Source organism: Electrophorus electricus, chromosome 3, assembly GCF_041902795.1.
Source record: "Electrophorus electricus isolate QZ-2024a chromosome 3, ASM4190279v1, whole genome shotgun sequence".
NCBI lineage: Eukaryota > Metazoa > Chordata > Actinopteri > Gymnotiformes > Gymnotidae > Electrophorus > Electrophorus electricus.
In genome coordinates this window covers 30,418,427-30,432,048 of record NC_137499.1, presented here as the reverse complement: position 1 = coordinate 30,432,048, position 13,622 = coordinate 30,418,427, and the positions used below count along the sequence as shown (strand labels likewise).

At 38.9% G+C, this 13,622-nt stretch overlaps 1 protein-coding gene across 1 annotated transcript; it reads left to right on the top strand.

Moving 5' to 3' along the window:
* Positions 1-82: 82 nt before the first annotated feature.
* si:ch73-366l1.5 (FILIA-N KH-like domain-containing protein) lies at positions 83-13,498 on the top strand. Its single transcript, XM_081711029.1, has 5 exons — positions 83-1,344; positions 7,713-8,226; positions 9,179-9,296; positions 12,168-12,250; positions 12,566-13,498. Exons 1-5 carry the CDS (start codon positions 1,030-1,032, stop codon positions 12,625-12,627), a joined length of 1,092 nt encoding a protein of 363 aa, XP_081567155.1. The 5' UTR covers positions 83-1,029; the 3' UTR covers positions 12,628-13,498.
* The last annotated feature ends 124 nt before the right edge of the window (positions 13,499-13,622 follow it).

The window sequence follows — 13,622 nt, the reverse complement described above, 5'->3', positions numbered from 1 at the left end:
TTGCTAATTTTTTGCACTGAATCTGACTGGTTTTGTTGTTTGTGGTGGTAAGCATAAGATGTTTGGGAGAGGGGTGATAAATACATTTGTGATGCTAGGCAGTTACAGTGATGTGTGAGCAAGTAATTGCTCTGTAGAATTCCAAGTTAGATGTTTAAACATTTTTGATCTGTTCTGGTTTAAATACATTTGATTTGTTCCAGGCTTTGTATCGTATAAAACAAACGAACAAAACTAACCCGTACCCTTATAACTACCAGAACAACAGCAGCAAAGTGTTAAAGCCTCTTAGAGGCACAGTTCCCTGCAAATAATAAACGCTATCATGGCACAATTCACATTATCTAAACTGGGAATCTTCCAAGAACAAAGCACAAAATCAGCCAGGACGTGTAAGCTTTGGCTTCCACTTTGGACCTCCTTAGTCAAACCTCAGTCTTCATGTCATCAGATTAGATTAGAAAAATCATTGTGGCACTCATGAAATGGGTAGAAACAAAAAAGCAAATGTGATCAGTGTGTACTGATTAATTCAAGTGACACGTGATTATGTGATTTGATAGGGTCAGCAACTTGAAAACTACATAAATATGGTTTGGCTATAGGCCTATTTGCAACCTATGCAATCGAACACAAAATAACCGAATTACTTATTAGCCCATTTACTTTAGAAAATATTAAATTGTTGCTCATTTTTGTAAAGTTTCAGTTGGTGAGTTTGTGCATAGAAACATCCATGATAAAGCTCCAATGCGTCGTTTAAATATAACCTCCCTCAGACGTGGTTCGTAAGAAGTTACGCTGGGTCGTGAGATTTGACTTGGCTCCTTTACTCCCAGGTTTCCAGATTGTAACACCGCACTGGCGCGATGCTCAACTGGGCGGATCCAAACACTAATCTGCACTTCATGGGCGTCTTCTTTAACGAAGCAACAGAGACGTACATGTCCAGAAACAAAACGACTCTTTTTGCTTAGCGTTTACTTATTCGTTTTGTTTATTACAAGGCTTTAGCACAATTCAGCAGTAATGGCCATAGACGCCCCTGTTATTTTGTCGGCTCTTTTCTTTACAATTATTGCCATTATCATCGCATCGGCGTTTTTAGCTAGGAAATCTGTATCAAATAAACCTGAACCGAACCAGCAAGAGACAAAACCAGAAGAGGCAGCTGAGTACTACCAGCCCAAAGCGGAGGCAGACACATCGGCACCAGTCAAGGAGAAAATAGTTGTTACAGAAGTTAAAAAAGAAGACCCTGTTGCTATAGAGGAAATGGGGCTCGCAGATGAACCCGCACTGGCTGAAGATGAAGATTGCCCAGTACAAGAAGCACACATGCAGGTAATGGAGCAATGGCAACGAATGTACACTATTTTAAATGTCAAATAAAGTTTGATGAAAATGTCGTGTCCCACAAAAACACTTAAAAACTGCGCTACAATTCGCAAAAGGCTAATGTGTTTAAAGTTTCATACTTTTCAACTCATGCGCGTGTTTGCTGCTGCAGTGTCATCTTTACAGAACGGGTCACACATAACAAAAGATCTGCCAGCGCGCCTGTGACTTTGCGACACACCCCTTTGCTTCTCGCAGCAAAGGCGCACCAAAGTACACCGCATCACTATTTACCTCCAGTTTATGATTAATCTGTTCACTAGTAAACTTTGTGTATCTATGACAGTCACCATGTGAGATAATAGCTGAATATAAATACAGTTCGGTTTTTTGGTGGTGGTGTTTTGTATTACGTAGCCTAATTACAGCCTGTTCGTTCATTTATTATTTTAATATAGCAAACAGGAGCATCTGGATTGAGACCGAGAACTTCTTGATTATGTCACCTGCACTGTTATTAGGTATATCTAGGTGCGTGCGTGCGTGCGTGCGTGCGTGCGTGCGTTGAGGTCATCTGTTGAGCTGAGCTGAGCTGAACATTCTGGCAGGTCTGCTTGGAAAAGGGAAATCTTTTAGTGGCCTGCTTAGCCATAAGGCAGGCTTGAATAATACTCAGACGCTTAACTTTCTGTTTAATTGCTCACCTACGGCAAAATTATTTTTGCCTCCACATGCAAAATGGCATAAAAGAGGAAAAGGGGGCTGTTAAAATGTTAACACATCATGTCTTCATTTGTTCTTCAAAGCCTCCATCAGGAGTTTGGAAGGTAAACCAAATACAGGAAATCAGTGTGGAATGTGGAAATGATTCTGTCAGACTGGTATTAAGATAGATTTGAATGTCTTCAGCATGTGGTTAGTATAGTGTAGTGGGTAAAAATGCTGATTGAAATTGTAAAGCGCGCTAGTAAATGTAAATTGCAATGAAATTTGAGGCCATGATGATGCATAATGTTTCCAATAGTCAGGATGTTAAAAAGAACAGATGGCCAAGAACAGAGCCTTATGCAACACCCTGAGTAACAAGAGCAGTGTTAGATATGTGCATCCCAACGGATACAAATTATGCCTATCTGTTGATGATCTGTTAAATGTGATCTGAACCCATATAGCACAGTACCAGTAAGGCCAATAGTTGTGAAATGAGAATGTTACTGACCATATTGAAAGTAATGAATATATATATGGTATGGTATGCTATGCAATAGGGACAATTCCTAGCACCATCAACACTCTAAGAGGCTAAGACTCAGGGAGTGTAACAGCTGTGAACTATGACAGTGGATCAGTTGCTCTCACTACAGAAAAAGTGCAGCATGTGCCTACAGCTGTCTGTAACGGTCAGCAAATGCATAATTTCTAACAGGTGTGAATGAGTCAAAGCACTGTCTTTGTACACACAACTGTCTGTACTCAGTTGTAAATCAAAGGTCTTACACAAATGCAATGAAATTCTTACTTGCACGTTGTTTCCTACAGACTTCAACAATATAGCACAGCAACAATACAGTACAGTAAGGCTGACTACACAACAGGACTAACAAGATGCATTGCATACAAACAAACATCGGTGATTGGTATTCAGCATGTGTGGTGTCTTGCTGAGCCAGCATTCTCCATGGCTCTCCAGAAATGAAATTGCGTGTCTGTGATTATCAAGGAGACTTCACCACTCTTTTTAATCATTTGCAGTCCTGTGCTTAGCAACTTACCAGTGACATTACTCTCCATTGGCCTTCTTAGCTTTGGAAGTGGTGCAGTGTCCATTTGAGGTCATCTGTGATGATGACCTCCAGGAGTTTGTAACTGCTAAACAAGGTTGTTATAAGGATTCAAAAGAGCATGTACTTACAAATGGGAGAACCCTTTAGTGCAAACAATTATCATCAAGACTGTGTCCTCTGCAGTTCATGGGTGGTACTTTATATGGATTATTTTGTCTTAAGACAAAGTGGGATAAAGATTCGCTCTGTAAGAGACATTTGTCACCCATCAGACTTGTGAAATGAAGCACATTTTTTGCCTCAGTCCTTTCCCAAATATACTGGGTCCATGATCTTTGAACATGACAGCAAGCCACACCCTCCCGTAAGGCACTCTTAAGTTTCTATGTTCCGCTTTCCTCATCATCATTCTGGACCACTGGCTTGAATTTTGTTTGATTTTGTACTTTGCCTGGTGACTAATAAATATGAATTTGAAAAGGGAAGAAGCAAAACTGTACAGGCTGATCAAAACAGGCAGAACAAACACATTTTTTAGATAAACTGTACTTTCATAACCACACCTCAGATTATTACTGCAAGAAGATTTTGCGATTGCTGGAAGCTGTTGCCAATTCTAAAATAATCCTGTACTATGCACTGTGATGTTGTGCTGGGCAGTGCCATATAAAGGAATACCATGTACTTCCCAAAGACACTAAAATAAATCTATTTTCTGGTCTTTGTTCAGATATATAAGGGCTTGCAAAACCTAATTGCAAATTCAGCCTTTTAAAGATTTGTCTATGAACATTGTCCAAAAAACACCAAACCCATGGCTATGAGTAGGAACTGTCTGTTGTTTGAATAGGGTTCAAATATATCCCTGGATCATAATTTTGGCCAAGAAACTCTGGCTTCATGTTTGAAATTTCTGCAGTCCAAACAGTTTGATCCTAAGTGCATTCCATCTGCACCACTCAGCTGCTGTTCCAGCTCTTTCTCCCACCCTTCTGCAAGCCTACCTCTTCCACTTTGCTTTGTTCTGGAGCTGCGGCTTCCTTACAAGGCAATGTGTGAGCATGATGAAGAGATGAACACCAGCTTTAGAGCAGCTATAGTGAACACTTTCCAGAGATGCAGGTCAAAGAATTAACAGCAAAAGAACACAAGCCCATTTGTCTGGTATATTTTCATTTTCCTATGCAGTATTAAAGTGTACACACATGAATATGTGCTTTGGACATATGTTTCATGTTGTCCACAGGTCCTATTAGGGGTACTAGCCAAAATGTCTGGATTATTTTAAGGCTTGAGTGCTGGTTGCACATTCTGAAAGGTCTGTAAAGGGAAAATCCTCAAGCCCATTCCTCAGATCTGTGTTCCTCATTTACTGGCTGCCAGCCGTGGAATCTGTACTGCGTCCTACTGATTGGTTCAGTGTTCCTCTGACATTCTCCTCATGGAATTTCTCTCTCTTGGCCAAACTCTGTTACTTCCATTTTTTGAGGTACTTTGTGACTGGTAGCTAAATATCACAAAATGGTCAATGATTAACAGTGATGTTTAGTGTTTTGGGGGATATGGGGATAGGATGTGTACTGGTCATTTGTAATGGGCTATCTTTCACATACCAGCACTGAAAGCATTATTTGGCAGCCAGGATAGGCCTGCACACTGTGTCCAGATGAAATCTTCTTCACAGGAGTAAGAGTGCTTCTCATGACAGAGCATAAGCAAAGTGGACATCATTCAAAATTGATCAAATTCTCCAATTATTCTATCCCTCAATAGAATAATTGGAGAATTTGATCAATTTTGAATGATGTCCACTTTGCTTATGCTCACAAACAGAAGACAAACTGTCTCCTATATCAATTATATTCTCTTTGATTAAAAGAACTAAAATGTAGGCAAACATATTCAAACTCCAGGTATATGCCATCAAGTGAACAGCCTGTATGGAGTTTTCATTAGAGTCTGACTGAACTCTGCCAAGTTTCTGTATATTGTCACAGCTAAGAGAAGTTGAGTGAAAATGTTAAATTTGATCCTGATGTATTCTTTAAAAACTAAAACCAGTGCAGTAGTTTAAATTGATATATTTAAAGCATAAAGACCTTGACTTTAGAGTAACTGAGTACAGTTGTTAAAATCTGATATGAGAGAAATTTGATATAGTGAAATTAATACACACACACACACACACACACACACGCACACACGCTACATTTTTGCCCAGACTACTGTTTGCTTTCTAGCCACTGTTGCACTGTTGGTGACATCTCCAGTGTACGTCATCTCAGTAGGCAGACCCTGACAGTACATGGTGCCTACACACTGCACAGAACACAATGACTGTTCTTTGAGACGTAAACCAGCAGTGAAGTCACTGTGTAGAATGTATTCAGTAGAAAAAGTGCTGCACAAGTGAATGAGACAAGGAAAGCCTATTCTAGGTCAAATGATTCAGCCTACTTTCTCACGGTTTTCCTTCAGTAGATTAGGAGTAGTGCTATATCTCTGAAATGTCCATGGGTTTTCTAATACCATAAACATGCTGGTGAACTTTATCAATCTAAACAGTTAATAGTGCCCTCCAATGTGGTGTTATAACATATTCACAAATCATTCACTTAGTGAACTAGCCAGTTGTCACTAGGCATCTGATTCATGAAAAATGGCCCAAAAATGGCTGGTTAGGAGTTGTCTCTCCAATTTGTCACAACAGTAGGATTCATGTTTGAGTCTGATGCTCTTGCTTAGTAAAGGTTTCCACATGTAAATAAGGAATGCAGGAGTGTCAGGACAGGGTTTTTGGTTTATTACCATTCCTCTTATATTTGATCCTACATAGAATCTACTGTCTGGTGATTATGGTAAGTACACATTCAGTGGTAAAGGATTTGGATATTAGAAGGGATGTGGAAAAGAAAAGGAACAATTTGAGTGGCTTTGTGAGACACAATGCAATTTCCTCACTATCGCTTTGTAAGCAGATGTTGGATGACAAATATTTTTAAATCATGCAGTTCCTTGAGAAATTGGCAGCTCTAAAATCAGTATAAAACCACCCTTGTCTTTTTATATATAGTCTCCAGTAACCTCTATATTTAACACATTGGTTCCAGATCCTAGTTCTTGGGGCCATATGAAAAAAAGATGCCAGACACTTTAATGCCATGGCCGACACAGGCTCTACTACAGCTTTCAGGCCTTTGACTTCAAGATATGTTTCAGCTGAACAATGAAAATAGCCAGAAGGCACCAGTTAGCATGACTTTACTTGCCTAATCCTAACTAGCCCTACTGTTATTGGCTCTATTTGTTGTATATGGTCATTTTGAGTGAAGTATTCCTCCTGGCCTCTGCATGCCTCTGAGTGGAGTGAGGTCAGTAGCATGTGGCTTTACCTATTAGCTCTGAGTTGTCAGTGGCAGGGGAAAAACCGTTCAAACTGAGGAGGCTGAAGGTTTTTTGTTGGTGTCACATACAGGTGTGCAGTGAAGAGGACTGCTTATGTAAGGAACAAGAGCATACTGCAGATGACAGCTGTCATATGAACAGAACTGTGAAAACAAGAATAAAGGGCCAGATACTGTGTGGTCGCTCAGGGATCGATGCTGTCAGCAGTGCTTCATTAGAGTTGAATAATTAACGTTGAAATCAGACAAGTCTTGCGGGGGAGGGTGACACTATGTGAAATTATTTGAGAAATATTTTAAATGAAAGAAAACAGCAAATTGGCTTCAAACATGCAAAAATGTAAACAAATGAAGAATGTCAAATTGGCTAAAAGGAAAACTTATCAAATAGAAATACTTTATCAATGGAACGATAAATAAAATAAATTATATGTCAGTGAGGTATCATATTACTTTAGACTTTAGCATTAAATACTTTAATATTTAAATTTAGTCCTCACTTGTATAAAATGGAATGCATTTTGAAATAACCATCCCAAGTCTTATCAAATTCTCAAGCTTGATATTAAAAATGTGATTTGCTATTAGCTTGTGATCAAGATCCAATATCAAGGTTTGACAAAGTGCAACAAACTGAATAACTAAATAACTAAACTAACTACCTTTAGCATAATTCTTCTCAAAATGTATGAATGAGTTGCAGATATGGGGGTTTTTTTATCTGTTTTTTTTTTTATTTGACATAATTAAGATTAGTATGGAACGATGTCATTCATTAAGATCAGCAGCAGTGAAGTTCCATAATGTATTTAATAATGTAGCTCATCATTTAGAAATAAAACTGGTGATGTAGCCTTCATGAAACAATGCAGTGTTGTTAGAGCTTCATAATTCCAGTGTAAACGCATACAAGAACTGGTTTGTCATATCGCTTAAGCAGGGTCTTTCTCTTAAATCTACTGATTATTTTATAATGCATTGTAAACATGTGATGTACGGTATACAGCTGCAAGAACCTCTTAGATTACCTGGATTTCTGAATGAATGGCCCCATTTAAGTCAAAAGTAATGAAATTCAATGAAATTCAAAAGGGGGCAGTTCTAGTATTCCTTAATCTTACAATAAGGTATCACATGTATAATTTGCCAATAAGTGTCATTTCTTTCTTTGCTGTGATTTCTGCAGGCTGCAGCAGTGTTTGAAGTAGCCTCTGACAAGGAGGTCATTCGTGCTCCCGACCCAGTGGACGTGTTCACTTCCGAGCCTGTGCTTGAGCCTCTAGAAGTGCCATCATCAAAGCCAGTACCTGAACGAATGCCAGTAGACACAATTCCAGAACTAATTTTTGAATCAGTGCCTGTGCAGGTTTCAGAACCCCCAGTCTCAGAACTCGAACATGAGCCAGTCCAAGAACTTGCCACTGAAGTAGATTCTGAACATGCTTCTGGGCTGACTTTAGAACTTGCTCCTGAACCAGTTTCAGAGACTTCCTCTGAAACAATTTCAGAATCCATCCCAGAGCAAGTCTTAGAAGCCATCACTGAGCAGGTTTCAGAAGACATCTCCGAGCAGGTTTCAGAAGACACCTCCGAGCCGATTTTAGAACCCAGTGCTGAGCAGATTTCAGAAGCAGTCCCAGAGCCTACTTTAGAGGTCTCACCGGAGCTCACACCGGTTCCAGAGGTTACAGTGCATAGTGGTATAGTGACATTTCATATTTATCACTTTCTTTATACAGTGAATGAATGACATTGTTTGTCTATAGTGATTTCATAAAATGACCTTGCTGTTATTGACCTAAAACACATTGATCCATTTCATGTTTGAAGAATGCAGGATTGCTTATAAATTCAGTCAATCTTCTCATCTTTATATATAGATTCTAGTGTATAGTCCACAAGCTTTTGGTGTGTATTTAAAACCAGATCAGTGGAAATCGGATGAAACTCGCTGCAGTCTAAAAAACCCTTCTTCCTGTTGCCATTTAAGCCTGGCACCATTTCGGCTCTTATATAGCTCTTTTCAGTTTGTTCACTGCTCTCTGGCTTCTCACACCATAGCCTGTATTGTATTAAATTACAGCAAGGGTTTGGAGAGCAGGGGTGGGAGTGCTCACAGTAACAATATCAACACACATGCTGACCCCCACCCCTAACACAAGCGCACACACACACATACACACACACACACAAACACAAGCCTTGTGTCCACCGGCTGGGCTCTAGAGCGCCAATATAACTGGGATTGAGTAGAGCAACTTCTTTGTTTGGCAAACAGTATATTTGCTCCAAGCATATAACTAAGATGTCATCTCTTGTTGGATGCCATTGGGTGTATTAAATAACCTAGAATGAAGGATAATGTAAAGTTACGTATGAGAGATTAGGAATGAGTAATGTTTCGGGGTTTCTGTCAGAAAAGAAAAGTGCCAATAATTTGCTGCTGATAACGCTGAAAGTAAAATTATTCTAAATCACTAAACCAATAAGCTTTCTATACAATCGTGAACAAGTGGGAACAATACCACTCTTCTTTCAGCATTTTAAAGCAAATTAGGACAAAACATTTGTGATTTATTCATAAATTTAGAAAATATTGTGAATTGTACTTGTCTCTCATCTTCTCTGTGTCTCTTGTCCTGTCTGTCTCAGAGACAGCAGCTCCCCCAGTGGAAGCTGAAGGGGAGGCTCCTAGTTTCAAATATGGCAAGAAAAGGACCACTAAATTTGAGAAGAGGTTGAGCAAGGAAGAGCTGCAGGAGGAACAGAGGTCTGTACCACTGCCTCTTACTGGCCAGTATGAAACAGCTAAAAAAACAAAACAAAACAAAGCAAAAAACCAAAAAATAATCTCTTCACTCTTCTCAACTTGTATGTCAAAAGTCATGTGTACATGTTCATTATGGAAACATGTGAAGAGTGCTTTGCTGTATTCCTGCTTCCTGCTAAATGGGCATACCAGGTATCATTTCCCAACCATTCAGGCACTATAGGGATTTTGTGCCTGGGTTCTTCTAAACAGTGAAATCACCATGGTAATTCCATGTTTAAATATACAAATAGAGATTCCGACACTGTGATTCTTTAAAAGGCTACCTTTTCCTGGGTTTAGCTTTTTAGTCTCTTTGTGCTCACCTCATTTATTGTGAACACTTCCACTGCAGTGTTTGTGTGCTGGCACAGGTACTGTTGCTCCTTCTGAGCTTTGTTCGGCTCTTCGTAGTAGTCTGTCATGGGCAGGCCATTAATGAAAGGGCCATCTGAAGGAATACACCTTCCACTCCCTCCTTCCTCCGTGATATACATTCAGCTCTGTGGATTGCATAAAGATGTAGGAGGCTTATATAACTTTGCTCAACTCCTATCAGCAACGGTGTGCTTCTTGCACGGGCTCATATCGGCCAAGGGCATTCACGGGGGACCCAGGGCCCATGTGACTTGCCATCGTGACATTTTCCACAGGGTCAGGAAGTGGGTGGGATTAGGGTGCGTAGATAATGGCACAGAGATGAAGTTATGCAGGGTTATGCTTCTACAAGCTACAGCAGCCCCTTCATTTTTTCTGCTTGATGTGGAGTGGACATCTTGAGTGGATGCTGACTGGAAGGTTTCGATGTGAACCAGGGCCCTAAATTAACTCCAAAGCTCCCTGTGAGTATAGAGATGTTAGCTTACTGAGATCCCAACACTCAGAGGGAGGCATGGAGAGAAAAAAGCTTCAGTACAAAGTTCTAAGTTGGTAATTTAAGAATTTGTTTTAAAGGGGGATTTTGTCATTAATCTATTGTTATTCATTTAAAAAATGATCTGTGAAACCTTATGCTTATCGTAGATCAAGTATAATGGATCCTTCATGTATGCAAATCAGTTTCTTTTTCATTTTTCCCCTTTGATCAAATTGAAGTTTCCCCACCGGTGATGTAATTTGTAAAATGCAACAAAATTCCCAACTCCTTTGTATATTCATGCACATGTACCTAGCTATGTAGATATACTAAGTATCGTGTGTTTTCCTCCCATACTTTATCTTTGCAGAATAGAGTTCACGAGTGATTTTACCTCTCTTTAAACATCTGACAGCATGTCTATTTGACTGGTCCCACTGGTAAGGCAAAGTTCATTTTAAAATGACCCCCGACCCTTGAACTCTGACGTCTCTCCTAGCCTTACCACCCCCCAACCACCACCCATCATCCCAAAATAAAATGTTATGATGCACCGGCCCTAGAGCCTCCTGTTGGGTTTGGTAAAGGCCACTGACTCATTACTCTCTGTATCCTAGCATATGTGTTAACATTAATCATTCCTTCTGTGCTGGTTTAATCAATGGGGTGAGCAAGGGTAAGGGTGGTTTTGTGTCACTTTGTCTTTGGTGTTGCCCAGGTGACATGCGGTAGCTCTGCTGAAGCACTGATGACTTCGCAGTAGTGTCGTGCATATGGCATCCATGTCAAATTCAACTTTCCCAGAGCGCAGGCCAAAGCAGCTCTGCAGGCCATGGGCCTATCTGAAGACACATTAAGAAACAGTGAATTGAGCTAGGGTGGTTAGTCTAACCCCCGCCCCCTGCCACCAAACACATACACAGGTTATTGAATATACGTAGAGAAATTTATACTCTGTCATGTAGAACCAGGAGTGTAGATAAAATGCAGCTTTGATTTTGGGGAAACATACAACAGCAATCTGTGCACTGGACTCCTCATATACATAGACTTCTTTAGATACAGCTCACATGAAACTTGTATGAGTCTTACCTAAAGAGGCAGTAGCAGAGTTTCTATTTTCAGCCTAACCCATATTGCCTTAAATCATATAACTAGTGCGCCCCCTGCTGGTTGTGACAGGCAATGGCATGAAGTACGGTTCTGATGGTGGACCACACTCTTTTATTAATGTTTTATTTAATTTATGTCTAGAGACTTACATTATGGATAAAATACACAGTTCCTCTCTATAGTGGTGTTTAAAAGAAAAGTGAGTAATTAATGGCTCACAAAATAGGTTTTAAACTAAGAGCACAAATTGGTATATTTAATATATTATTAGAGTTAGAGGATTAATATGTTTATGCACTAATTTTGACAATATAGTTATTATTTCCCACTGTGAAACTAGATAGTAGATTTGATTCTATTGTTATGGTAGCATTTAGAGCTTTGTTAAGTATAAAAGAAGTCAAAGTGGATGGCCAACCCTTTCTTACAGAGTTTAGAAAAAAAGGTTTTCTGCATGTAATTTAGTCCTTGTATGTACTTTGCATAAGCATGTCTGCAGCTGCTTTTATCCTCTAATCTGCATGTGTGTCTCATCCACATACTCTCCCTTTCTTCTGGGCAAGATACAGCAATGGCTTTAGCACATTTCAAAGGTTTTGGTATATTTAAAAACAATAAACTGCAACATGACAAAATGTGTTTTATATGTACCATGATATCTGCATGCCAAAGCCTGAATTTTGCCTTTATATACTTATGTTGCAGCCATATTCCTAGCCATCAAAATCTGAAAACGAACTAGTAGGTGGATGGGCAGTAGGACTAACATTGAGTTTAAGTTGTTGTGGGTGATGGTGTGTGTCTCTCTCCTGAATGCTTGCAATGGCTCTAATTACTTCCACTTGACTGTGACTCGTGTTCAGCCTAAGCTCAACTAAGTCAACTATCTGCGTGACTAACACTCTTCTGCTGACTGCTAGTGAGCAGAATTGCCAAACTGTCCCTGGTGAGTGAGCTTTTTTATCTATGGTTGATTGTAATTGATTAATAAACTGATTTAATACTGACATTTCTCTGATTTATTTCTGAAATGATCAGATAACTAAACTGATTTCTCTGCATATATTGCTAATATGACAATATATGATTTGGAAAAGATACAAGAAAGAGATTATTAGGCTGGTTAATCATTTTTATACAGTTGTGTGTGTGTGTGTCTGTGCAATCCTAACCCATTTTTCCTAAAAACTGTTATCTTTTTAAAATTTCCTATTGGCTAAAGTAAAGCATTATTGGACTAAATGTTCCTTCTTTATTTCAGATCATCTGAGTAATCAGACTGGGATGAACTTCATCTGGTCCCCAGCACATTTTGTTGCCTGAAACTGTTCTGTTTGAAGGAAAATTTGAACTCTGTGAAGAAGGCCACATCTTTTCTCAACTGTCTCATCACCCATTTTTAAATAAATCTTGCTGTCCTTCTCTTTAGTCTTTTCTTTTTAGAACCAGTATATTTTGTGCTTTTTCCTGTGAATTTGGCAAATTTTGGCAAATTTTCTCTAATTTGCCAAGTTTTTATTTATGTTTCTATTTTTATATTTAGTGGAGATGTTCACTAAAACCAACTAAGAGCGACAAGATACTGAAAACCCTCTCAAAAGGACACAACAAAGACATTCCTCATCTCTCCCTGCAGTCTGAATTTAGTGTGACTGTAAACTCTTGTCCACACAACTGTGAACTTGGGAAGCTCTGTTCTGAAGAAAACTCTCCCTGTAGGAAAAAGGAATTTATTGCTGTATGTTATGTTCAAAAATAGCATATATGCTGTATTTTAATATGCAGTATATTATATTTTTGAGTCAGGAAGGGAGAAATGTAAAATTATTGTGTATATGTTTTTAGTTTTTAGGTGAAACTGGTGTGTTCAACTCTAGTATTTAAGATTTATTAAAATTAAAATATAATCATCTGACTGGTTGCTCTGTCTCTTTCAGAAATTATAAAATAGCAAGGAGGAGTATGTACATTAAAGGAATAATTTATTCATGTACATTAAAGGAATAATTTCATTGTGACCAGTTACCATGAAGGTATTATTAGCAATATTCACAAGTTTGGATGAAGTATTCTTTTAAAAATAATTCAATCATCTATACTGTTCACGAACTCTGTCATTACATATAGTGGCATATGTTGGGTTTTACTGGTTTTTGTCATATTTAATCAATAAAAATCAGAAGGGAAAAACTGCCCTTGTGTTCCATGTCAAGTCAGTGAGCCATTGCAACTACATTCCAGACCAGACAGCTAAAAATATTTATGTGTGTGTGCATGTAGTTTGTATTGTGTGATATTAAGTACTTATTAAACTTACC